The sequence below is a fragment of the Mus caroli genome, unplaced genomic scaffold (assembly GCF_978045245.1).
Source record: "Mus caroli unplaced genomic scaffold, Mus_caroli_1 scaffold_5, whole genome shotgun sequence".
Lineage (NCBI taxonomy): Eukaryota > Metazoa > Chordata > Mammalia > Rodentia > Muridae > Mus > Mus caroli.
This window is the reverse complement of record NW_028227260.1, coordinates 128,130,015-128,156,615: the sequence shown is the minus strand read 5'-3', so window position 1 is coordinate 128,156,615 and position 26,601 is coordinate 128,130,015. Positions and strand designations below refer to the sequence as shown.

The window sequence follows — 26,601 nt, the reverse complement described above, 5'->3', positions numbered from 1 at the left end:
AGATGGCCAGCAATATGTGTAGAGGAGACAGTACAGACTTTGAGATCAAGGTCACATAAGCCTGGATTTGAGTTCTGCCTCTATTCTTGACAAGTAACATGACCTTGGTCTTGTTACCTAATCTCTTCGGAGCTTTTCTGCAGTTTGTAAAGTGGATCTGTTAGGCAGGTTGATGGTGCAGGCCTGTAATCCCAGCACTCAGGAAGCAGAGGCCGGAGAGGATCACCACAAGTTTGAGATGAAGCTGGATAATGTAGTGAGCTTGAGGCTGGGCATGCAGGGTCAGACCTTGTATACATAAATAAATAGAATTGTTAAAGTAAGATTATCACCAAAACAGAGTTCACTAAAAGCAAAGTTCAAACAGAATAGCAGCTGTAAAAAGAACATGACTCCTACCTCTAACCTTACGTACCATTGCCTAGCAACTTTGTAAGAATGAAGGAGAAAAAAATTGAAAAGAAACCTGGGCCGGGTCTCGGAAAAAGAAAGAAAGAAAGAAAGAAAGAAAGAAAGAAAGAAAGAAAGAAAGAAAGAAAGAAAGAAAGAAAGAAAGAAAGAAAGAAAGAAAGAAACCTGGGCCAGTGGTGGTGGCGCATGCCTTTAATCCCAGCACTTGGGAGGCAGAGGCAGGCAGATTTCTGAGTTCGAGGCCAACCTGGTCTACAAAGTGAGTTCCAGGACAGCCAGGGCTACAAAGAGAAACCCTGTCTCGAAAAACCAAAAAAAAAAAAAAAAAAAAAAAAAAAGGAAACCTGGGCATGGTGACACACCCCTGTATTTCAAGCAAGTATGGGAGAGGCCAACACTGGAGAATCCTTAGTTCTAGACCAGCCTGAGCTACATATGGAGTACCTCTCATGAAACCAAGCCCAGCCAGGCAAGGCGGGGCACATCTTTAGCCTGAGCACTTGGATGGCAGATCTACTTGCCTAGCATGTGGAAGGCCCTGGGTTCAGTCTGCAGCAGTGCAAAGGGAGAAGAAAGGAATGGAAGGAGGTGGTGTTCATAGACTGCTCAGTATAACAGCAGCCCCACAGCCCAGAGCCCAGAACTGTAAATCCCTACCACCTGCCATTGTGTCCCACCCTGTCATTCTGTTGTCTTTACCATCTGGCCCCTCTCCCCAGAAGCAGGGGAAATAACTTGAAGTGCTATCAGAGAGTGCAGAAGAAAATCTTGCCCACATTTAAACAAGCACCCACACCCCTCTGCCCCTCCTCCAATAGGCCGTAACTGTGACTGAGGCCACAGTCACCACACCCGCAGCAGCCCAGGCCCCAGGCCTTGCTCTCCTGCCAACTCCACAAGTGCTCGCCTTGAGCTGGCATTGGCCTCAGTTGCTTCCACCATCCTCTCCAGTCACATGCCTCCAGCTTCGAGTCGGCTCATAACCAAACCCTGGCCCTGGGTTTGTACTGCAGATGGAGGGTGGGGCTGGCAGGGGCCCAGGTGCACATCCAGATGTTGCCCCTGAGACTTTCTTGGCATCCCCGAGCCAGCTGTAAAGTAGTATTCACTGAACAACACAGGAATGAAGAAGTATTTGCCCTGCCCCACCCCCAAGGATAATGAATTCGTATACTTGGTCTCAGGGAGTACGTAGAGAAGAAAAGCAGGGCTCTGCTCGCTATAAATTAATTTTTTAAATTATATTTATTTTAGCTTTTGATATTAGATTTATTGATTTGTGTAATGTGTACATGTGTTGTGCATGTATGACTGTGTACTACTTGCAGACCTGGTATATGACGGGGCCAAAAGGCAGCATTGACCAAGTGCCATGTGGGTGCTGGGAATTAAGCCCATGTCCTCCGCAGCCTGCGCTCTTAATCTTGGAGTTGTCTATCCCATCCCTAGACTTTAATTCTTAATTCTGTGTATATGTATGGGTTTGTGTATGGGTATATGTGCACATGGGTACTGGAACCTCTGGAGGCCAGATGTGCCAGATCCTCCTAGAGCTGGAGCTATAGGCAGTTATTTGTAAGCTGCCCAACACGGGTGCTGGCACCCAAACTCCGATCCTCTGCAAGATCAGTACATGCTCTTAACCACTGAGCCACTTACTCTTTATGTCATATGTGTATGAATGTGTGTGGGCATGTGTGTGCCATGGTGTACATGTGGCCATCAGAAGACAACTTACACTGTGATGTTTCAGGATTCCAGGGACTATTCAAGTCATCAGTGTTGGTGGCAGGTGTCTTACCTGCTGCACCCTCTCATGGGTTCAAAGGGCCCTGCTCTTTTGACAAGAGGCCTGGCCTGGGTAGGATTCTTGGCAAACAGTGGAGGAAGATGCCCTGTCGGAGCTGAGTTGGGGTTTCAGGATTGTCCCTTTGTGTGTTTTTGCTGGTCCTTGATAAGTATCACCTCTAGGGGCCTCCAAAGCTTTTCTTGATGCTACTTAAACCTCACTGAGCAGTGTTATCCTGGGCAAGATTCAGGTAGTGAGTGGTGTCTGCCTACTGCTAGGCACTCAAACCAGGCGCCAGTGCTTCTGAGACCATCATACTCTAGTACTAGCCTGAGGCCTGAAGGTCTGGCAGCTGTGCAGAATCCAGGACCTTGGGCTGCTAATGTTTTCCCTGACCTACAGCCTTGGGGATATCTCATGGAGTGGGTCATCTGCTTAAAGGACTGGCTACAGGTATATAGCTCTATTACTAGGGAGCCCCACCTCGCATGGACTCCTGGGAGGTACTTAGGTGTATGTTACCAGTAAAGCAGCAGCCACCGTGGAATTCTAGAGTCCACTGTTCCTTATCCCAGAAAAGGCTGCTGTCCTTTGACCCAAAGACAATGTAGTATTTCTTCATCATTACCTCTGCCTATTGGCACTAAGGATAAACCCCTGACACCTTAGGAAGTCACATTGATTTCAGTGTCACCTGCTCTTCTAAATGAACCCAACCCCAGGCCTTGGTCTAGTTTCCTCAGAGCCTCTCATTTCAACCTGTCCTTCCATCTGTAGCCACTGTTAAGAGTCTATGTAAGGCATTGGCCTTGCTGGGCACTAATGGTCCAGGTTTTAATCCATGTCCTCAAAGACCAGGCGTACCCTGCTGGTCCCTGAAGGGTAGTCTAGGTGCAGTGATGAGAGAGGTTGTGGAAACAGTTGTCCCCTCATCAGGTAGCACTTCTCTGTCTGGCCCCCTCCCACCACAAGGCAGTCTGGTGGAATTGCTGCCAGCATCCCCCTTGTGTAGACAGCTGTCTCCTCTGCCTTCCTGTGAGGGATCCTCCCTGTGCACTTTCTGACCTGTGCAGAGCAGGGGCGGGGCTGCAAGGGCCACTAGGCCCCGAAGGGGAAACTGCCGAAACCCCTGGGACAGGAAGTGGTACAGAGGGGCTGCTTCCTCTCACAGAGCAGGGGTGTGGGGCGGAGAGAGCCGCCTGTGTCCTGGCCCCTGCCTGCCTACCATGAGCCCTGGGAGGCTAGGGAGAGGTGACAGTCCTTTTTCCCTACCTCCCTTCTCTCCAAAAGATGAGGCTTTTCCTGCAGCGCACTGGAGAGGTGGAGGTGGGTAAAGGGGAGAGCTTCTTCAGAGAAGCCACCATCCCTTAGCAATTAGAGACCAGGGCCGGCAGATCAAGGGAAAGGCAAGGCAAGCAGGGTAGGTGAGTGTGGGGTGAGGCATCTGCCCCACCTGCCAGGACAGCAGAAAGCCACAGCTGGGTAGAGGAACCCTTTGTCCTTGACCCCGAGTTCTGGGGAGCAAACGATTAGGACCACACCTGCTTAGCAGCAGGTTGGAGTCAGTGGATGCCTGACTTGTAGCCCACAGACAGGAATGGCCTCAGATGAGCAGCTCCAACCGCTCACGGTGCAGCCGAGGAAACCAAGGCACACAAAGCAGAAGTGTCCTGTTTGAGGTCACATCGTGGGCAGAGCAGAAGCCATGGCTCTAATCCAGAGGCTCTCTTTCTGATGAAAATGTGCTGAGTTGGTATTTAGCATCCCACACCTCCCACAGGCACCTCCCCCCAGCCCCCACACAACAGGGTTCTGGGACATTCTTCTCAGAAATGAGCTTGATGAATTCATTCGCACGGAAGGGAGGTGGAGTATTTAGTCCAGGGATCAGCAAAGGTTTCTGTAAAGGATCAGATAGCAAGTATGTCAGGCTTTGGGGCTTATATGAATGAGCACTAATAACCTATAAGCATCGCTGTGTTCCAATACAGCTCCGTCGATAGGCACGGAAACTTGAATTTCAGAATATTTGCATGTGTTGTAAACTTCCATCCTTGTGGCCCTTCTTTGATAAGTTCTTCAAGCCCTACTGAGAGCCAAGAAGTAAAGCTCTAGGCTGTCAAGAGCAGAGGCTGCTAGGTGGGAGGAAGATGATGACGACAACCCTTGAAGGATGTGAGGGAACTAAAGTCACAGAAGTCGAGAGCAGGCATGGCTGGCCTAAGGGACTGTGAACAACGGTGTGGCAGTGGGGAGTCACTGTGAAGGTTAACCGTGCTCCGCACCTGTGTGGCCTCATTGTTATTTGCCAGCTACTGTTGCTCTTTTTTTTTTTTTTTTTTTTTTTTGAGACAGGGTCTCACTGTGTAGCCCTGGCTGGCTTGGAACGCCCTATGTAAACCAGGCTGCCTTTAAACACACAGAGATCTGCCTTGCCTTGGCCTCCCCCAGTGCCGGGGTTCAAGACCACCACTGTCCTCACTGGAGGAAAGGGTTAGCTTTGTTGAGGATTCAGCGAGACCATGAGAAGAGGAGGAGGGTTACTACAGAGAGAACTTGAGTAACTCAACTCTCCTGCCCCTCCGGAACTCGGGTAAGAGAGACAGGGGGAACCTTTTAGGTTCTTTTTAACTTTCTGGTTTCTGGAGATGTTTCAGTAGTGCCAAGAGGGAGAGAGGGAGAAAAAGGCAAAACCCAGGGTAGGTGTTCTCCATGATTCCTGAAGCCAAAGCTGTCTGTGGTCTCCCCAGGCCCCGACGGATTGCTTCTTACCCCAGCCTTTGTGGCATCATCCCTTCTGAGTAGGGAATCCGGTGCACTGTGCCTCTGCTTGGATTCCTGCACTTTATTTTGGATGGTCAATAGAAGAAGGGGTCATCTGGGAAGGATACTCCCTACAGCCCCTCTTACTCGTGGTGGGGGCAGAGCTGAGCCAGTAGCCTCTGTATCAGTTTCTAGGACACACACTGCCAGGGGCCTTGACAAAGAACACTGACCCTTCAATAAAAAGTTATCTGACTTAATATCCTGTTGTGCAGAGTCACAGATTGCCCCAGCTTCGAAAAAATCCACTAATGAATTTAATTAGTCTTTGGCCCATGCTTCTCTTCTTCTCTTCCTCCCTCCCCCCAACAATGGAAGCAAGCAGGACTTTCTAGGGACTGGGCCCAGTGTGCTAAGTTACCATCCACTCAGTGTGTGACTCCCTGCTACTTGGTCCTCTGCACCAGATCAGGAGACTCCGATGCCCACTGAGCACCTGCGTAGGCTCCTGCCCTGTACCCTAACTAGACAAGATAGAATCTCAGAGGTGATGTGAAACCCTCTGGCCCATAAGTGGAAGCTGAGGCAGGAGGATGGTCAGTTTGCAGCCAGGACTCCAAAGCAAAAATCTCAAAACTCAAACAGAAAGACAGAAGCTTCAAAAATGCCCATCTGCATCTTTTCTCCCATTAACTTTGGTATTTTTTTTCCAAAACAGTCCCTGTTTCAAAGGGTCCAGGCTGAATTCTTGTCCAGCCTCATTTCTTGCCTTGATCACTCCATATCTTTGAACATTGTTGTTATTATTACTGTGTGTCCGAGTTTGTCCAGCCGTGCACGCAGAGTACAACTTTTGGAACTCAGTTTTCTCCTTGCAATCGTGAGTTCCATGGATGGGACAGAGACTTTTGTGGCAAAAGCTTTTATCACCCTGAGCCATCTCCCTGGTCTCATGTCTTTTAACATTGTCTCAGGGTCTCTGTATGGCCCCCTCAATCTGTCCCTCTTTTCCCATGAGGTGGTTCTGGCATCCCTCTCCTGGGTTCAGTTGCCCAACCTAGTCATCTTCCATCTCCCCAATTCGGGGACTGTTTTGTAACCAGGCCAAAGGACTCTTCTCAAGGAATTGCTTTCCTTGCCCTGGGGATCAACAGGATGTCCCAGGCGCTCTCCACAGTAAGTTCAGATCCCACTGTCTGGATCTAGATCTTGTCAACTTCCCTAACTTCCAACCAATACCCCCCTCCTCTTCTCCCAGGTCAAACTACTTACCTTAATTTTTTATTTATTTTTTTCCAGTCAGGGTTTCTTTGTGTAGACTTGGCTGTCCTGGAACTCTTTGTAGATCAGGCTGGCCTCGAATTCACAGAGATCTGCCTGCCTCTCTCTGCTTTCGGAGTGCTGAGATTAAAGGCATGTACCACCATGGCCTGGCTCAACCATACATTTTCTTTATTATTTTTTATCTGGGGGGTCAACAAGATCTTGCTGATGTTTCTGAACATCTTGACACAGATCTTCCTTCCTGCCTCCGCTTCCCAAGTAGCAGGGACCACAGGTAGGTATGTCACTGTGCCTGGCTTTTCTATGAATTTAGTAGTTAATGGCCTTGGCTCCTATGGCTTTCATTTCCTTTCCTTTCTCTCCATCTAGGTGAAACATTCTGAATACTTAACAAGCAGAATGGCCAAGCCCCACAAAAAATAAATCAGACCAGGAAATTGAAAAATACATTTAGAGCCAGGTATTGTTACCCATGCCTGTAATCCTAGTACTGGGGAAGCTGAAGCAGGAGGATGGATTTGAATATGAGGCCAGCCTGGACTACACAGTGATACCTCGTATCCAAAATTCAAATGAAAGGGAGAGGGGGAAAGAGAAAGGCATACCAGGGAGCCTTTGCCTATAGTAACTCATTTAGCCCTTGGCAGCAGCCCCTAGGACTGGTCACATAGGCCCATTTTGTATAGGATAGTGACTTGCCTAAGTTCCAAGGCAGATCTAGGTCTTCTACCTGAAAGGTCCACGCTCTCGGGGTCTGCAGGAACCTCTGTTGGCCATTCTAGGCTGTAGGGTCTGTAGGGATCTCCACTGCGCAAACCTTCGAGGTTGTAATAGGTAACAGGGCCATGCTCTGGAGGTCAGTAGCTACCTGGACCTAGCCTTGCTCCCTCCCTGCGTCTGTTTTCCCTTCCTGGCCTCTTTTTCCCTGAGGCACTAGGGAAGAGGATGTGGTGGCCCCAGGCCCCTCTAGAGGGTGCTCAGTGAGCTTTCTCAGCGTGACTGAGGAAATCGGTTCCTTTTGTCAGTCCCCCTCCCTTTACCCCTCCCCTTCCTCTCCTATATTAGGGCTTCTCTGGTGCTTTTCTTGCTACATAACCACAACCCAAAGGGCTGGGCGGGGTGACACAGGCGGAGGACAGAACACTCCACCCCACAGGGACCCCAACCCAGGAGAGGACTTCCTTCTCAGCTCCCACAATCCTGGGGTCAGGGAGGCCCCCCTCCAACACACACACCCTTGCCCTGTGGGAGGTCACCTGACTGGCTTATGCTCTGTGTGAGTGCTGTCTAGTTTTTATACTTAATGCCTCCCTGGGTTGTCTCGGTTTTGTTTTTTTAATATGTGTCTCCTTCATTTTTTTTTTTTTGATTGATTTGTTTCTTGTTTGTCTTTTTGAGGCAGCCTTAACTAGGCAACTAGACTTTGAACTTCTGATTTTTCTATCTCAGCCTACCATGTTCAGGGAGAAAATGAGTCAACACACCTGCTTTTTATTCAGCATTGGGGATTATAGCCCTGGCCCTGGTGTAGACCTGGCTAGCTTGGAGATTCACCTTGCATGCTAGGCAAACACTGTACCAACTGAGCTACATCCCTAGCTCTTGGGTTTTTTTTGTTTTGTTTTGTTTTGTTTTGTTTTGTTTTGTTTTGTTTTTGTTTTTGTTTTTGTTTTGTTTTGTTTTGTTTTTGAGACAGGGTTTCTCTGTATAGCCCTGGCTGTCCTGGAACTCACTTTGTAGACCAGGCTGGCCTCGAACTCAGAAATCTGTCTGCCTTTGCCTCCCAAGTGCTGGGATTAAAGGTGTGCGCCACCACTAAGACAAGATCTTGTTATGTAACCCAGGCTGGCTTTGTAGTGGGGATCCTGAAGATACAACCTCCTAAGTATGGTGATTAAAGGCAAGCCCCACAACACTCGGTTTAGGAACCTAGAGTTTTGGTTGTTTTTTTGCAAATAAGCATAGAGAAACCCCAGCCTTGCAAAACCTCGCCCCCCTTCCTGATTTCATCGCCAGTGGAGGGGGCAGGGGACAGAAAGGAACAGAGGAGGAGGAGCTGACAACAGAGCTGTGGCTGGAGTCACTTTACTGGGTACTTGCTCAAGAAGGAGGATTTGGTTGGCTGATTGCAGTTGAGTCTTGAACTGGGACAAGGCTCTGGGTTTGAGTTCTGCCGGTGGCTTAGGTCTGCTCTGTCTAGGACTGCGCATTCCATCCTGACGCTGGTCCTCCAGCCCTCCAGCTCCTAAATACAGGCTACTGGTCACGTGGTACAGCAGGCACAACTCCACACGCTTAGCCAGAGGAAAGACTTTTTTTTTTTTTTTTTTTTTTTTGCATAGAGGGGACAGCTGTTCTGTTCTTGGGGCAGCTTCCATTTTGTCTCTGGCTGTTGGGGGAGGGGTGGTGCAGGAGTGGGAAATGACATGAAGGAAATTGTCATTTCCTTTCCAAAGAATTCCAGAAAGGTTTCAAGAGAGAACGAGGTATTTCAGGAGTGACAGTCGCCTCTTGAGAGGACAGGGAACTGGAGAATTGCACCGGGTGGCCCAGCTGACTATCTGGCCCCCATGTTTCTTGGCATGTGCAAAAAATGCCTTGGTTGTTACCAGCAATTCAGAGAGCCATTGACTGAGCTGATCAAGCCTAGATTTAAACCCACTTGGTAGAGATTGTGGACGTGACTCTCCCATCAAAGCTGCCTCCTCTGGTAGGGGAGGGCTGTATGGGTGGGTGCTGGATGCTGCTTGGTGTGTCCCAGTAACAGTTCCAGGAAGGAAGGGTCTGTACCCCTGAAGGGGGGAGCCTAGTTGTGGTTATGCAGAATCAGTCCAAACTACCTCGCTGCTGCCTTGGTTTGGAAAGCGTACTCAGAACCTCAGAGGCCCAGGGTGTGTGTTCACAGGCAGCCCGGCCTTTTTGCTGCGTCTTGTGGTGCACACTCCTGCAATGTGTATCTGCTTTTCAGTGTATCAACCAGGCATCACTTCCCTGTCCCAGAGAGACTTGGGAATAGACTTTGCCTGGAGGCACGTGTGTCCTCTGACCTCCTCTCTCTAGCAAGGCAGTGTGCAGGGGGACAAAAGGCCACTGAAGCTGTGGCTTAGCCAAAGGGCTTTGAAAGGAGCCTGGGGACAAGAACCTTCCATGTGTTTCTTGCCTGCCTCCTATAGGGTGTGCCTTCTGTGGTGGTGGTGTCTTTGGTTTCAAGTTCCTGGGAGAGGGGGGGTATTTTGAAGGCCTGGAGGAGAGTAAGTGAACATGCAAATGAGCCTTTCTCCACCTCTCACTTTCAAATCCTCAAACTTTTGAAGGGGGAGGGGAAATTTCTGGACTGAAAAGTTCCGCGAGGTAGGTTTCTTAAGCCTTACCAGTAGGGCAGCCACATCCCCACCTCTCCATCCCTTTGCTTTAGCTTCAGACAGAACCAGTTCTCTGGGGATAGTTTTCGAAGATCTCCCAGCTAGAAGGAGCTTAGACACTGAATATACGGGCACGTATAAGAACACTACTGGAATTACTCCTTTCTGCCTTCGACCATGATGGCCAAAGGTTCAGTGCATTCCAACACACAGATCTGGAGGACCTTTCTTACCTCCTAGTTCCTTAGCAGAGTGGACCTAGGGTAGGGGATCACTCACCTGAGGACCCATAAGTCTCATACCTGTGTTGGAGTTGTCTTTTTTCCCCTGGGGAGCACATCGTCAAAGAGCCTTGTTAACCAGCAGAACCTGACCTGCTCAGCCCCCCACCCCCATTGTCTCCAAAGCACTTGAACCAAGGCAGCTCAGTCTGCCTGCCCTAAGGAGCAGGAGGAGGAACCTATGATTGAGCTCCGTAAGCTGGCCAGACCAGGGTAGCCCTTTGACACACAGAGGCTCTCACGAACATGTCCCCACACTTGGCACACATACACACACCCTGAATAGGCATATATACCTGTGGTCTGTTTGTACACTCACAGCAGACAGATAGTGCACCTGTGTAACTAGCAATGCAAAGAATAATATCAATGTAGCCTCTGAGTTTGCACATCTCTCCTCACACGCAGTCAATGTCCATGTAGCTCTATACTGCTAAAAAAAAAAAAAAAAAAAAAACCAACCAACACCAATGCCCATAGACCAGTATTGGTCATTCACTCATTTGTTCCTTCTTTCTTTTTTCCTGTTTTAAATTTATTTTGTTTAGTTTGGTTTTAGGTTGTGTGTGTGTGTGTGGGGGGGGAGTGTGTTCATGTGAGTGCATGTGACGCTAGTGCGCATGCCTGGATATCATGCCCATGGAGACCCAGAGGTCAGCCTGTCAGGAATTGTCCACCCTGGTGTTCGTTTGAGAGTGGGTCTTTTGTTACCCTGAAGTCCACAGTCTAGGCCAGCTAACTAGCAGATCCCACCGATCTGCCCAACACACTGCCCCAGCTCTGGGATTCTAAGTATGCTTCATTGTGCCTGGCTTTTCAAAACAAAAACCCATGTTTTCTAGGCACGGAACTCAAGTGCTCACGTTTTCATAGAAAGTACTTTAAAGACTGAGCTGTCTCCCCAAACCTGGATTTTTTAGCCCAGGCTAACCTTGACACCACAGTGACCTGTCCATCCCAACTCTCATACTGGCATTACAGGCGTGAATCACCATGCCGATTGCTGATTGCTGCTCCCCCCCTTTTTTTTTTTTTTTCATTTATTTCATAAAGCAAACACAAGGCAAGGTGTCGATGTCTTATCAATGATCCACAGTCATCCCTACGGTCAAGGAAGCCAGTGTCTGACTTGGGAGGTCAGGATAATGCATAGAGGTTTGCTAAGCAAATAGTACCAGCAGAACTTTTGAAAATGAAACACTGGCTTAGGAAGAGAAAGCAAGAAGACAGATACCTTGAACGGAAGAGCCCCAGTGAATGACCTGGGGCAGGAGCAGATGCAGACTCTTGGACCTGGTGGGTTTAGATGAAAGTGATCACCTTTCATATGACTAGTATGAGAATGTTCCCCAAGGGCAGACACGCTGGCTGGTGGGAGAGCAGGAACTATGGAATGCTTGCCTTAAGGGCACTTAGGCTAGGGGAGCCAGATGCAAGTGGTCCTGCAAGATTTTGCAGGCCATGAGGGATAAGGTCACATGCAGGGTGAGGCAAGATGAAAGGATGGAGCCAGAATAAGGCTGTTAGCCATACTGCTCCTCACTCCCCAGCCCCTGTAGTTCCACAAGTGATAGACCTAACCGAGTTCTCTCTTCCATCTAAAGGGAAATTTACTCGGGTGGGTAAAACTGAGCCTAGCAACTTCTCCAGGCTGTTTGATGGAGTAGGTGGAAAGGTGTGGGGGTGGAGACTGGGCGGGGCTAACCCTGTGGGCTAACGGAAAGGAAGTGGGAGAGGCTTGGGTGTCTCCTCCAGTGGAAGAGAGCGGTCATCAGAGAGGTCACTTGTGGCACTCTTCTTTTACCCCTCTTTGCGTCTCACCCAGAGTTCCTTGTTTTTTTCCCAGCCAGGATAAGAGTGTGCCGTCCTGGCACTACAGATGGAATGTCAAGGCGTTTCGATGTGTGCTCTAGTGGGTAGCCTGGGTTCTAGCCTGTCTCTGGTGGTTGAATCAGCCTGCTTGTCGTTATTGCACACATTGAAAACACATCACCAGTTCAGGAACCCGAAGGGCAAAAGACCAGGTACCTGGACAGGTGCAAAGGCCAGTAGGTTCCAGGTGGAAAGAGCAGAGAAGTCGGTCAGAAGGAGTCTGGAGACCAGAGCTTTGGGAGTTGGCCCCAGGTGATCTTGCTAGAAGCAGCCTGGGGCTCTGGTAATTGAGGAGTAGATTCCCGGGAAACTACAGGCAGCTGCAGTGCCTGACTAGCTTGGGAGGCACTGGGGAAAGACTCGTGTGGGTTTCAGCAGACCGAGACTTCCTGGAATATGGGGGATGAGCCAGCCATAGAAGATGAGGAAGGTTCTGCTGGCCCCTCCTCCAGCCAGGGCTCTCCTCACAAGTTCCCAGGGTGATAGCTCAGTCCTGAAACTGAAAGCAAAGCTCAGCCTAGAACACAAACCCACAGGCAGCACAGCGCAGAGGCCACCCTGTGGAGGGCAATGGGGGTAGGGTTGCTAACAAGCATGCAAGGCATGTGACCTACCAGCCCAGACACCCCTCCCTGCAACCCCAACTGAGACATTTCTTCCTCTGTAGACTGTTCCTTGAGTCAGTTGGTCCTCACTTCTAAGGTAAACTGAGCCCATGAACACCCTGTGTCCCCTCTAAGCCACACGTACATGAGTCTTTCTCAAGCCAGGATAGTTACAGAGATTTTTTCCTCCTAGTGCCCCGCGTCAGGCCTGGTCCCTTCCTACTCTGTCTCTGCTGGAAGTCTGTCTAGGCACAGCAGAGCCTCTTGACTTCACTAGCTGATTAGGGCACGGAGCTCAGGGAAATTGGCTTACTGTTTCCATCTCTCCCTTCTCTGTAGGTTGCTCTTGTGGTTGGCATAGCCCAGCATGCAGTCTTGAGCCTGGCATAGGCCACACCCACTCCAACTCTGGTTATCTTCCCCAGAGGCTCAGAGAAGGCACTAGATTGATCCTAACATACCTGAATAACTTCTGTTCGACAACAAACCACCGCAGCTCCAGGGAGCCGGGGGAGTCTCATTGTCAGCTCTGGCAGAAGCCAGTATGGCTATTGCTCTGCAGCCCAGTGATCTGGTCTTCGAGTTTGCAAGCAACGGGATGGATGATATCCACCAGGTATATGGCCTCTGGGAGTAAAACAGTCAGTCAGTATGGGCAATTAGGGAGACATAGCCGTGAACAGCCAGCCTGAGAGTCCAAGGGGTGGGGGAACTTGACAGATAACTAGTCAGCAAATACCCATCAGGCACCAGCTACTCCCTAGGAGTCACTGGATGGTCACTCAGGGAGCTGGTTGGCTACATGCCATTATAATACATGTAGTCACTAGGCTAGCCAAGCAGTTATTAAGCAAACCAGCTGGGCTGTGAGTCAACTGGCAAATGGAACTAAACAGACAGTTGCATACAACTGAACATCATGTAGGATGTCTGCTACTTCCTTTTAGCCCCAGTGTCACACTGAACAAACTGCTGGGACAACTCCATAGCAAAGAGGGCACTGCCAGCCGCACTTAAAGCACAGCATTGGAGTCTTAGCATCTTCACACTCAGGGCTCCAGACCAGTTGATAGGCTCGCTTATAAATGTCTTCTTGGCCTAAGGATTCAGGACATGCCAGGAATGGGGTCTTTGGGCAGGAGGATGTTGGAAACTAGGGTAGGATCAGATCTTGGTACCCTGGTCATGTTTGCTTCATCACTTGTGTTGCATTGAAGCCAGGAGGATGCCTTTTCTGTGCTGGTAAGTGTTCCACAGCTTTCCACTCTGCTCCTTCAGAAAGAAAGGAGAAAGACGAGGCAGGCAAGTGTGGAAGAAGGGAAGGGAGAGTAGAAATTAAAACTGCTGGGTTTTAATCTCAGTTGAGACACGATGTCAGCTAGCCAAGTCTTTCCCCTAACCTGTCTGGCTGCTATCTCCCAAAGCTTGTCCAAGAGAAGATCCAGCTGAATATTTCCAAAACCACCTCTGAGGAAGTCAGATGCTCTATCTATGGGAGGGTAGAAAACCCTCTTGCTGGTCCTACCAAAGCCTGCCCTCTAGTGGCCTTTGAGTGCATTGCACTTTCTGGCTTGCTGGTTCTTGGACAAAATAAGTCAGCTTGCTTGTCTGTTCCAGGGCATAAAGCCTCATGGAAGACATCAGATAAGAAGGGAAGAAAGGGTGACCCTTACCTGGATTCTTAGTGCTAATTCATCGTCTTTCGCTTGTTTCCAGGCCTCCAGCAGCTATTCCAATTCTCTATACTCCCCAGCATGTCTGTATGCTCAGCACACAGCCTCTCCTCTGATCGAGAGATACTCCAAGCCAAGGCTGCCTGCAATTTCCCTGTCTTCTCCCACTTATCTCTAACATCCCCTGTTCTTATTCCCTTCCCACTGACTTAGGGGGGAAAAGGATAGGTAACTCCTACCCTTTCAGAGCATCTGTTCACACCTACCTCCTTCAAGATCTCAAAAAAAAAAAAATCACCTCTTCTCTCCCACCTTTTCTCCATTTTTCCTTTCTGCTTTCTTCTATCCTTTCTGCCTCCCTCTTTCCCTCTATATTCGCTCTCTCTCCCTCTCTCTCTCTCCCTCTCTCTCTCTCTCTCTCTCTCTCTGTGTGTGTGTGTGTGTGTGTGTGAGAGAGAGAGAGAGAGAGAGAGAGAGCTTTCACACCTCTCATATATAACCCCTAAGGTGTCCCTAGCCCTAAAAGCAAGCCTTCCCTTCCTTCTGCCTTCCTACTTCAGAATACCAGCTTGTTGGCTTCCCCACAGACCCCTCTACACCATACTTTTTCCATTCTCAGCTGCCTTTCCGTCCTCATAGAAAACAGTCTTTGCTGTTAAATGTCACAAATATAAAAGAATTCATAAATCATAAGCATACAGACAGACAGACAAAGGAACGTGAGTGTGCTCTGGTTAAGTAGGAAAGCATGGGACTTAAAAGATGGATCAGTAGTTAAGAGCACTTCTGGCTCTTGTAGAGGACCCAGGTTAAGTTCCTGGCACCCACTTCTGACAGGTCACAACTGTTATAACTCCAGTCCCAAGCAATCCTCTTCTGACGTCTATGGGTACCAGACAGACACTTACATTTTGCACATAGATATGTGTAGGCAAAACCCTGACATTTTAAAAAGAAAAAAAAAAAAAACAACCATTTGTTTCCCAGAAGCTCCAGGTACCTAATGATAATGTACTCTATGCCAGGCCCTGTTGTGAATGCATTATGCTTACTGATCTGTTTAAACAATCTATGGGGTCCATCATAGGAGTAACCTGGTTTCATGACTAAGGAAACTGATACACAGAAAGGTTGGAAAACTTTCCCAGGGTCCCCGTGCTAGGAAATAGCAGATATTAGTTTAAAATTCAGGCAATCTGTCTCTCAGTCAGTGCAATTCAATCACATTTTTTAAGGTTTATTTATTTATTTTATGCATGTGAGTACACCATTGCTCTCTTCAGACACATTAGAAGAGGGCATCAGATCCCATTACAGATGGTTTGTGAGCCACCATGTGGTTGCTGGGAATTGAACTCAGGACTTCTGGAAGAGCAGCCGGTGCTCTTAACCACTGAGCTATCTCTCCAGGCCCCCTTCAATCACGTTTTATGGAATTCTAGAATGTCCTGTATTTGTCTAGTGCAATGTAGGACCACTAGTCACATGCAGCTTCAGAGTCCTTGCAAAATGTTTGCCCAGGTTGGGGCTATAGGTCAGTGGTGGAGTGCGTGTTTGGCATGTACAAGGCCTTGAGTTCCATCCCTAGTACTGTGCATACATAAACCACATGGCTGACTGCAAGTCCTGCTAAGCTAAGCTATCTATCTCTGTTCATCAAGATCTCACTTAAAGCATCACCTAGGGTGGGAGGCCTGACAAGATGGCTTAGCAATTCAAGGTGCCTGCTGCAAAGCCTAATGACCTGAGTTCCATCCCCAGGACCCACATGAGTGAAGAAGAAAACCAACTCTAGCAAGTTGTCCTCTGACCATCCCCACACACATGCGGTGGTATGCCCCACCTCAAAAATGACTAAGATTAAAAAAAAATGTGATTTAAAAAAGTACCACTTAGTGAGGTTGGCCGTGACATCTGGTAGGGTGGGTTTCTCAGGAGGAGGTGAATCCTGACTCAGATCTCTTTCTTCTCCATAGCTGGAAGACCCTTCAGTGTTCCCAGCCGTGATCGTGGAACAGGTCCCCTATCCTGAATTAGTGCATCTGTGCTCAGGACTAGATCTGGATGAGGTCCACAATGGCATCATAAGGGACAGGACCTTGTGCATGACACAGGATCAGATTTTAGAAGGCAGTATTTTGCTGACAGGTCTGTTCTTTTTTCTGGTTGGGTAAGATGTATGGTCCGAGAAAAGGCAGCAGCCTTCAGGGAAAAGCAACTCCCATGGCTGCTAGTAGCCCCACATAACAACCAATGCTTCCCACAAAAGAGGAGGGAATCACCTTAACCCAACCATAAACTCCCCAGACCAGGTAGCACCCACAATGGAAACCAGTTTGGGGAGGGGGGTCGGTGGGAGGAGCTCTGATATCTGCCTAGCTGTACCATAGACCATCTCCCCTTGGGTTGGCCCTTATTATTAACTATTCTGAAGCCTGATGAAACTCTCCTTTCTCCTCCCACTTCATGGAACTTGGAACCAGATGATGATGTATCCACCTCAAACAACGTGTCATCCACTGAAGTCCTATTCAATGTGGCAACTCCCAATGATGTCCTGGATGAGAAGCAGATCTGTAAGTTTGAACTTGAATACCTGAATTCAAGGTGATAAAACAGTCCACGTTGCTTCCACATGCTGGGTTCTCGGGTACATGGGCATTTGGTCTCAGTCCTCACATCCCTCAGTGGAAACGTGAAAAGACTCGAACAGAAACATCTCACAGCCCCTGTTGCCTGTTCTTGAAGGGCAGATTCTAAGAGGGCATAGATGCCTATTGATCTGCCATGGCTCCAAGTTCCTGAGAAGACCTCCAAGGTAGCTCCCCTTAGTTCCTTCCCCAGAAGGTACTCTACTGCTCAAGACAGTCCCCCAGTCAGTTGCCCTTACCCAAGAGGGTACTATGGCATATTAAAGGAAAAAAAAAGTCTCTGAGGCTAAAAGAAATGTCTCCCCTTGCCTCTTACTAATATTCAACAAATATTGACCGAGTGCCAACAATGTCCCACTGTTGCTGTGTGACCGTGGCACATGACTTGCCATTTTTCAGTTTCCTTATCAGGAAAGCAGAGGAATTGGGATTAATGATTTCTGGAGTCCTTTTGACTTGTCAGATGCGTGAATGACTAAATCATTCAAGTCCTTTATCTGAATGCAACCCGGCCCTTCCCCACTACCAGCAGTGAGGGATAAATGTAGCCTTTGTGGTTAGGGCTGATCACACCTATAACTCAGATGTGGGACAAGACCCCTGAGGCAGCTTTAGATGTACCCTGTGTGTGTGGCTTTTGAGAACAGCATCCACACCCTCCCTGTGTGCTACCCATTTTACTCCGGAGTTACGAGAGACAGGAGGATGGCTCTCCTTGCCCTCGGCTCTGCCCATCACGGGCCTTTCTTCTTGCAGTCAGCTCACCGGAAGTGCTTTCAGACTCCAACTCTGTTCAGGCCATCAATCTACCCAACTTCCTGCTCTCTACCCCTGAACCTGATGACCTGAAGAAGACAAGTGATGTTGGTGAGCAGAAGGAGCATTCTGAGGAGGAGGTGGTCTCCAGAGAGGAAACTCTTAGGAAGATGGGGAAGGCACGGAAGAGAAGTAAGGATGAGGGGGAATATATGCACATCTTCGGTGTGGGGAGCCTTGGGGGGACTGGGAGGCCCCAAGGACTGAGTGGTTCGAGGCTTGCAGATACATTAAGGTGTTATCTCTTTGGTCCAGCAGGGATGGACTAAAGGTTCCTCTTCTGAATATCTTGGCTTCCTTAGATGTTCCTCCCAAAGCCAGCCTTCCTCTCACACTGCTTCTATCTATCCAGAGCATTCATAAACTCCTCTAGCTATGCCAGTATTCCCAGTTGGTTGGATTCTAGGGTAGGTGTTAGGACACCAGGCATAGACTCCTGGCTAGTTCCTGGACTTTGGGGGGCCCTCCCTTATAAAAATGAGTCATGCTGTATGCTTATCTAGCTTCTATTGCATTTATGAACAAGGCCATCTATGCAAGGACTTTGGACTTTCCCAAGCCCCTGTGTTATTGATTTACTTAGGAGATGGCTGCTTGATGCTGCCTTACCAGTATGCCTCCTTATATCTCTGTACCACACTGATCCACTCCACAGCAACACCTTTAGGCTAGCTCCCATTTCAAAAGTTAGATCAGGAATTGTCTGGCCTAGCTGTTCACCTGAACTTTGGAATCTAAAGGTCTCTCATTTGTAAATCTCTCATCTCCTCATGTGGTAGCCTTGATGTGGTGTAGATACTTCTTGGCTGTTGCTGTGGGGAAGGATTAGACTCCCAGCTTAGTGATCTGGCTTGCCTAGCTAACTTTGACTTCAGCTTTCTGCTTACCTGCCTTTTCTTCACAGACCGAAAGACCAAGAACAACCGAAGTACCTCACCTGTCACTGACCCTAGTGTGCCTATACGGAAGAAATCCAAAGATGGCAAAGGTATAGCTGGCTTTCAGGTGAGGTGGGCAGGGTACCCCCTTAATTTAATTTCAGAAGCCTAAGCAGCCCTTTACTACCTCTCCCTCTGCAGGCAGCACCATTTATCTGTGGGAGTTCCTCCTGGCTCTTCTGCAAGACAGAAACACCTGCCCCAAGTACATCAAGTGGACGCAGAGAGAGAAGGGCATCTTCAAGTTGGTGGACTCCAAGGCTGTGTCCAAGCTGTGGGGCAAGCAGAAAAACAAACCCGACATGAACTACGAGACCATGGGGCGAGCCCTGAGGTAGGAGTTGCTGGGACACAGAATTTCTTCCCCAAGGGATCACTAAGATCTTCCTGTGCCCAAGGAGGCTCTTCCACTTGAAGGAAGACCTGATTGGTCCCCTCTAGGAAATGGCTCTAACATTTCCCTTTTCTTTCACAAGCCCTCTTTAGCATCTCTGTGTTGAAGGGTAGTTTAGCTCCACAGACACCCAAAACATTTCTACAGAGGGCTTTTGTCACATGTTGGAAGCCAGAGATGGCATTGAGTTGTCCCCGAGATGCATCCTTGGGCTTCTACCCTCTGTCCCTGCACGCCCTTTTCTTTTCTTTTCTTTTCTTTTCTTTTCTTTTCTTTTCTTTTCTTTTCTTTTCTTTTCTTTTCTTTTCTTTTCTCTCTCTCTCTCTCTCTCTCTCTCTCTCTCTCTCTCTCTTTCTTTCTTTTTATTTATGAGCACACTGTAGCTGTTTCCAGACACACCAGAAGAGGGCATCAGATCCCATTACAGAAGGCTGTGAGCCACCATGTGGTTGCTGGGAATTGAACTCTGGACCTCTAGAAGAGCAGTCAGTGCTCTTAACTGCTGAGCCGTCTCTCCAGCCTGCTTACACCCCTTTTCACTCTTCACCTACTACTCACTGTCCTCAGCCCCAAAGCAATATGGGGTTGACATTGAATACTCCTTTTTTGTACATCTGTTAGACTGTAGTAACTTTTAAAATGTCATAAATGGCCCTTTGTGTCTGAGAGTTGGCTATTCTTTCCCAGTCCCACCCTCTCCTGGACTGTCCCTGTTCAGTCCACCTGAGTCCCGTGCTTGCCCAGCCTTAGAGAGTAGCATATTAAACAAATGGAACGACAGGACCTCCTTACTCAACCTCTGGTAAACTCACCAATCCCCTTCTTGTCCCTCCAGATATTATTATCAAAGAGGAATCCTGGCCAAAGTGGAAGGGCAGAGGCTGGTATACCAGTTCAAGGAGATGCCTAAGGACTTGGTGGTGATTGACGATGAAGAAGAGAGCCCTGAGACACCAGAAGACTCTTCCCAGGCCTCGACTTCCTCCACACCCTCGACCAGTACCATTCGGAGAGCCAGCTCCAGGGTCGGAACCAGAGCATCCCCCGAGGACAAGGATAGCCCTCCCTGGGAGAAGCCAAAAGTCCAACACACTGGTCTCCAGCCATCTGCAAGCCTGGAGTTAGGATTGTCTGTGGATGAGGAGGTTCCCACCACCTCCACCATGCTTGCCAGCCCACTACAGAGCCAGGCCAGGCTCACCAAAACTGTGAGGTAGGAGCATTCTAGCAATCGCAGTCTTCCTTTAGTCCTTCCTGTTGACTATAGGGAGTCAGTGGTCAGGTTCCCATGAAGCTCTGCTGTGTTTCCAGTTTTGTGGGGTCTTCACAGAACCCCTAAGAAGCAAGCAGGGCACTTGTTGGTCAAGAGGAAAGATGGGGCTGGGGAAGTGGCTCAGTGGTTAAAGAGCATGGCTTGCCCTTGCAGAAGAGCCCGGGGTTGATTCCCAGCACATAAATTGGGCAGCTCGTAACCACCTATAACTCCAGCTCCAGAGGATCTGGCACCCTCTTCTGGATACCAACAGACATGTCTGTCCGTCTATCTGTCTCTCTCTCCCTCCTCTCTCTGTTCTGGATACCAACAGACATCTCTCTCTCTCTCTCTCTCTCTCTCTCTCTTACACACACACACACACACAAATAAATAAAAATAAACTTTATCAAAATAAAATATGAAAAAAATAGAACTAAAAAATAAATCTCTTTCAAAAAGAGAAGTGTGGCTTGCCTGACTGAGTAAGCCAGCACTTCCCTTGGGCAGGGGTGGGGGCTTCTGCTGCAAGATATGGCTGTCTGTCTGTCTGTCCTCCCTATGCTACCACAGCATGTCCTCAGGAGCCATCTGGGGCTTCTCCATCTGGTCCCATGCCATGAAGTCCCTTCCACTTCACAACAGGGTACTTAGGTTACAGACATTAACACCACCTTCCTTCCAGGGGTCTTAGGAATCACACTCTGCTCTTTGATGCTAAGGGACCTACAGTTTTCTCTAAAAAGATTGGGTTTTGGGTCATGCTGGCATGTCCGACTACATTGGTTTGGGTCTCAGGGACACTCTTCAGAGAAGGGGAAGAGTTGAAGAACAGCGAGGAGCACAAACTCTAGGCTTCACAAGGCTTCCATGCAACGTCCTCACTCCCACCTTTGCTAGTTCTGGGGGCCCTGGGCCGTGTGTCTCAGTTTCCTCAAACTCTACAATTCTATGATTCTTACTCTGTTCATGGGCAGTTTTGAAGCTTGAATAGGTCAGAGGTTATTCTAGAAGTCTGACACTATTCAAGCTCTAGAGCAATAAAGACACAACAAAGCTACAACTCCATTTCTCTTACGCCTTCCTCCCTAGCCAGTTAGGGTGCCTCCTGCCTTAACCAGCTCTGTTTTCTGTCTCTTTTCAGTCCTTCTTCAGCGCCCAGTAACATCCACCTAGGAGTAGCCCCTGTGGGGTCTGGCTCCACTGTCACCCTGCAGACCATCCCGCTGACTACGGTGCTGACCAATGGGCCTCCTGCCAGTACTACTGCTCCAACTCAACTCGTTCTCCAGAGTGTCCCGCAGGTGTCAACATTCAAGGACACCTTCACTTTGCAGACCTCCTTCCCCCTGAACACCAATTTGCAAGAGAACCAGGTGGCAACCCAAGGGGCCCCACTGATCCTCAGTGGTCTCCCCCAACTTCTGGCTGGGGCCAACCCTCAGAGCAACCCAGGACCATCCCAGGTCATAGGTGCTGGGTCAGCAGGGCCTAGCTCTCAGCCCCCTGGGACTGTGATTGCTGCCTTTATCAGGACTTCCAGTGGCACATCAGTGCCTGTGGTTAAGGAGGGGCCCTTGAGGTCCTCTTCATATGTGCAGGGTGTGGTTACTGGGGCACCCGTGGAGGGGCTGTTGGTTCCTGAAGAGACCCTGAGAGAGCTCCTGAGAGATCAGGGTCATCTTCAGCCACTTCCGAGTCAGGTGCTCTCAAGGGGTTCCCATAACCTGAGCCTTGTGGGGAACCAGACTCTCTCTCCCCCTAGCCACCCCACTGTTGGGCTAACCCCAGTGGCTGAGCTTGAGCTCTCGTCAGGCTCAGGGCCCCTGTTCGTAACTGAGCCTAGTGTGACCAGATCCCCAACCCAGGCCCCTTTCTCCCCATTCAATCCCACTTCCCTCATTAAGATGGAACCCCAAGATATATAAACAAAGGGATCAAAAGTATGACCACCGGGCAAAATTGTGAAGCATTTTCATGTGGACTTAAGTAAGAGTACCCGCCCTTCTATCTCGTGGGGTGTGAAAACATTTGATTCCAAGTTCCCCAGGCCTATTTGGCATCGCTCTGACCAAAGTGTGCCCAGCTCAAGCATCTGGCACCAGACCAGGGCCTTCAAGAGCACTAGGGAGTAGATGCGCTCTTGGAACGAAAATGAGCTGACTTGGTGATGGAGGGAAATCCACAAGCCAGGAAGCAGCTTGTGGCCAGAGCTGGTCAGCGGCTTCACAGGAAGAGCTAGGCCTGGTCATACTTTGTTATCTGTATTCCTTACACAGGGAACTTACCATCCAATATGTGAATATCTTTGTATGCATTTGTGTGCACTTGTGGGTCTGTATCTTCATTTCTTTGGGAAGGATAGGATGTAGATGTCAGGTCTTTTCTGTGTTTGTGTGTGTGTGTGTGTGTCCGTCCGTCCCTTCCTAGGTCAGCCACAGAGATGAGGCAGTTTTAAGAGAAAGCACTCTGTAACTTCTTCTCGTTGTTGTTGGCAAACAACAATGCCTTTCTGAGACTGGAAGGTACTGGTGGAATGCCCCTCCTCCCAGTCTATAGAGGTGTCACAGAGCTGGAAAAGGTCTAGGTAGGAGAACTTCAATGGGTGCATATGCTGAGAGGACACTGCTAAGGGACAAGAAGCCATGTATGTTAAAACCATAGTGGGAGAGAAAAGGAACACACTTAGTCCTGGGAGCACTTGCTTGTCATAGTCACCTTGCCACCAGGCTGGAACCTGGAGTACTCTACTGAAGGTTGTGAGGCAAAGCATTTAACTATCTATAGGCAGCCCCGATTATAAAGTCCCTAGCCAGGCCTGAGTGCATTGAATGGTTGTGGCCAGGGCTTTTGGCTGTTTGTATAAAATCAGCCCTATGCTTGACAATAACAGCCCTTTGTGGTCCAGTACTCTCCCTTCCCTGTCTTGGGTTCCCTCTTCACTCTGTCTGCCCTGAGAAATCCCACCTGTCCTCAGTTGCTGAGGCTAGTGGGGTGGCAAGGTTAGCTCCAGCCATACAGTCTCGCTCGCTCTCCCACCCTCTCCCTCTCACAGTGGCTCTGAAAGACTCCAGGACAACCATTGCTTTTTATTTCTGCCCATCACACATAACTGGATTCTCGCTTCACTGAGATGACAGGAGTGAGCACACATGGGTTCCTACAGCTCCTGTCAGCCCATGAGTCTGCTTCTCTCTTTTCTGTTTCTGGAAAGAGCTCTCCTGATCTCTCTTAGTCTCTCAATGGAGGGTCTCTATCTCCCTTCCTTGAATCTGCTTGCCTCTTTCCTACCAGGTTTAGGAACAATGTGTGGAGATGTCACACCCAGAACCAAGTCTAGCTAGCCTCTGGCGACTTTGGTTAATGTGAATCAGTGCTCCAGGACCTTCTCTATGTCCTCTATGCCAAAACACCCATTTGACCTAACTACCTCCCTGGCCGGTCATCCTTCTCCCTACTGTTTCCTCTCCTTCCCTGAGGGAAGGAACCATCTGTGGCTCTATGCAGGTGTGTTTGCTACATTCCCAGCAATTGGCGCTGAAATGTCTGTTCTAATAAAATTGGCTGATGATGTCAATCTCTGGATGGATGGATGGATGGATGGATGGATGGATGGATGGATGGATGGGATGGATGGGATGGATGGAAGCAAGCATCTAGAGAAAAGGTCACCATTGTTAGTGTTGTTTGCTGTTCTTGTTGTGTTTGGGTTTTAGTTTTTTGGGGTTTTGAACTTGCTCTGTTGGTGAAGATGACCTTGAACTTCTGGTTCTCTCGCCCCCCATTCCCTTGTTCTCACATGTGGATCACCATGTGGTTCTGTGGACCAAAGCCAGAACTCTGTGCAGGCATGACGAGTACTCCTAGCAACTGTGCTACCTTCCAAGCTCAATCAGTTTTTTTTTTCAATCAGTTTTAATGAGCACAAAGGGACTGCATGAGTTGCATCAGGCTGGGACCTAATCTCTGCATACACCATTGTGCTTTCTGTTTTTGTGCGGGCTCCTCCTCCTCTCTGTGTGTGGGTGTTCTCCAAGGGTCTCGCTTTTGTCATGGGCCAGTTCTTTCACATGAGTTCAATCTGGAACCTGCTTCTCTATGTTCCTGGCTCTCGCTCGGCCCTAGTGATCTGCTTCTGTTCATGATACCACCATTCTGCTGACCTTCTAGACTGGAAATCTCAGAGCTGTCTGGTAGGCTCTGTACACTTGACCCTGCCCCCTCTCCCTCATCTCCTGTTATCTGGCCTGTCTTCATTCCCAGAGCCTCCAGCCTAGCCCAAGCCTCTTAACATCCCACTTCCCAAGCGCCCTGTCCAATGTGACTTCTCAGCACTTCTCATCTGGCAGGCTACTTGCTCTGGCCTTTCTCTGCTAAAAAGCCTTCAGTGAGTCCTGGCCTGCAGACTAGGCCAATCCTTAAACTGCTGATCCCCACCCACTCAGGATTTTCTAGATGGTCTAGGCCTAGCTTTAGTTCCCGAATCGTGACAGGGCCCAAGGAGTTGGGGAGCACTTGGAGTAAATCTTGAAAGATTTGAAGTTTGATAACAGCCCCACCAGGGAAAAGAGCTCTAAGTCGGTGGCATTTCACTAGTGGGTCCTCTCTGATATTCCCCACCCACCCCATGCCAAGGTACTCTGTGAGGAGTCCATGGTCTTTGAACTTGTTCCCACTTAATGCCTTTTCTTTCCTGGGTTCCATCTAACCAATATGCTCTATCCTCTTACTAACAATGGAAAACTGTGTCTCAAGATGGAATTGAGTGCTAACAGCCAGTTCCTACCTTTAATTCTTAAACTTGTAACTGCCACTTGATGGACAGGTGATTAGAAACAGCCTGTGACATCTCTGTTGTAATCACAAACTGTTACTTAGACTGTAAGTTTAGATCTTGTACCTTTCATCTCCCGTGTGTGTTACCTCCTGAGGGGTAGGCACCACCGTGTCACCCACAACACTGGGCATACTATAACGCAGATGAGCATCCCTGACTAGTTACTGTTTGATCTGATGAGAGCTGGGAAGCAAACTTTGAGGTAGCTGACCGCCGTCCTCCCCTCTTGCTTAGGCAGTTACTCCAGGTGCTTCACTGCCCAGTGCCGCCCCCCCCCCAGGACCACCTCACCCTCTATCTTAACATCAAAGATTTGTATTACTTTCAACATCCCTCTGATCCTAAAGACAACTTCTTGTTCAATTTTTTCCTTACCCAGAGTGTTAAACTAGCTAACCGGTTAACTAACCCTTGCTGACAAGCGTTCTGCAAGAGGCTTACAGGAGAACCTCAGGAGACAGATTTCCTTGAACCAGAGTCAGGTGGCAGCAATCCCCCTGCTTTTGTGATGGCCTGCCTAATGGAGTCAGGAGTCAAGTGATGGTCCTCATGTCCCAGCGGCTGATATGTGATTCCCTCCTCCTGGCTCCCACAGCACTTTGTATATACCTCTTATTGTAGCACATTGTATGTAGTTCTTTGATTGTGTTCATGTACGGTTTCCCTCCAACAGACTGTGAGCTCCTCCAGAGCAGGAGCTGTGTGCTAGTCAGTGATGTATCCCCAGCACCTAGCCACAGTGCCTGATACACAGTAGGTGCTCAATAAATGTTTATTGAAAGACTGAAGGTGTTCAGATTCCAATTGTGGGACCTTCTGCCTTACCTGGGGGGCAGGAAGAGGACAAGTAGGTCATTCCATGCTCAGGAGCTAATAATCATGGTGGTTTTGTAATTTTGGTGTCATTTTTTTAGGTCGTGATGGGGACAGTCTCATGTAGCCCAGGCTATGTGACCAAGCATGATCTCCCCCATTCTGAGATTACAGACATTCGTTGCCACACCCCTCCCATCCCCGCACCTTATTTCGGGCTGAAGACTGAATCCAGGGCTTCCTGTATGCTGGATAGATACTCTATCAACTGAGCTACATCCCCAGTCTGGACCACAGCATTTTGACCCATCATAACATTTCAGGCAGCTACTCCCTTTACCCACGTGTTTATCTACCATTGGGTTCGACTGGAGCTTAGAGCTGCTTTCAACTTCAACTATGCTGTGTTGATAGGCGGCTACCAAACAACTGCCACTGTCTCCCTTCCAAGTGACTGCGCTCAGCACTATTTCCTTATCCCTTGGTGGGACGGAGGTAGAAATGTCACTCCCACCCTTGGGCGGGAACAGTCAAATTTGTCTGCCGGTCACGAGCTTGCTGACTGCACTCAGAAAGGCAGTTAGTTACCTAGAGCTTTGAAGACTCTGGACCCAGGCTGAGCAAGCTCTTTGGGCTCCCAGTTGCAGCCAGCAGCCTTCAAGCACGTCTGCCCTGTGCGCCGGGTATGGAAGCCAATATCCAGCAGGTGGCGCTGTGGAGCCGGCGATGGTGGGGCAGCCAGGCGGAGCCCGGGAGGGAGGGGCGGCCAGGGCGTGGCTCACCGCTCCCAGAAGAGCAGACTAAGCGGGCGTCTTCCTGTCCCTTGGAAGTGTTCCCTGATTCTTAACTTCTGGGCGGCT

General features: G+C 49.1%; 1 protein-coding gene across 2 annotated transcripts in view; it reads left to right on the top strand.

The window, feature by feature from the left end:
- The window catches only part of Elf4 (E74 like ETS transcription factor 4), a 42,966-nt gene extending 17,250 nt beyond the window's left edge, over positions 1 to 25,716 (top strand). For both annotated transcript variants that reach the window (XM_029473586.2, XM_085838193.1), the window contains exons 2-9: positions 12,707 to 12,983; positions 16,017 to 16,188; positions 16,524 to 16,616; positions 17,448 to 17,639; positions 18,412 to 18,495; positions 18,587 to 18,779; positions 19,675 to 20,052; positions 21,236 to 25,716. In XM_029473586.2, coding sequence (XP_029329446.1) covers positions 12,912 to 12,983; positions 16,017 to 16,188; positions 16,524 to 16,616; positions 17,448 to 17,639; positions 18,412 to 18,495; positions 18,587 to 18,779; positions 19,675 to 20,052; positions 21,236 to 22,019 — 1,968 coding nt within the window. In that variant the 5' untranslated portion in view covers positions 12,707 to 12,911 and the 3' untranslated portion in view covers positions 22,020 to 25,716. The remainder of the gene's footprint in view (positions 1 to 12,706; positions 12,984 to 16,016; positions 16,189 to 16,523; positions 16,617 to 17,447; positions 17,640 to 18,411; positions 18,496 to 18,586; positions 18,780 to 19,674; positions 20,053 to 21,235) is intronic.
- Positions 25,717 to 26,601: the final 885 nt, after the last annotated feature.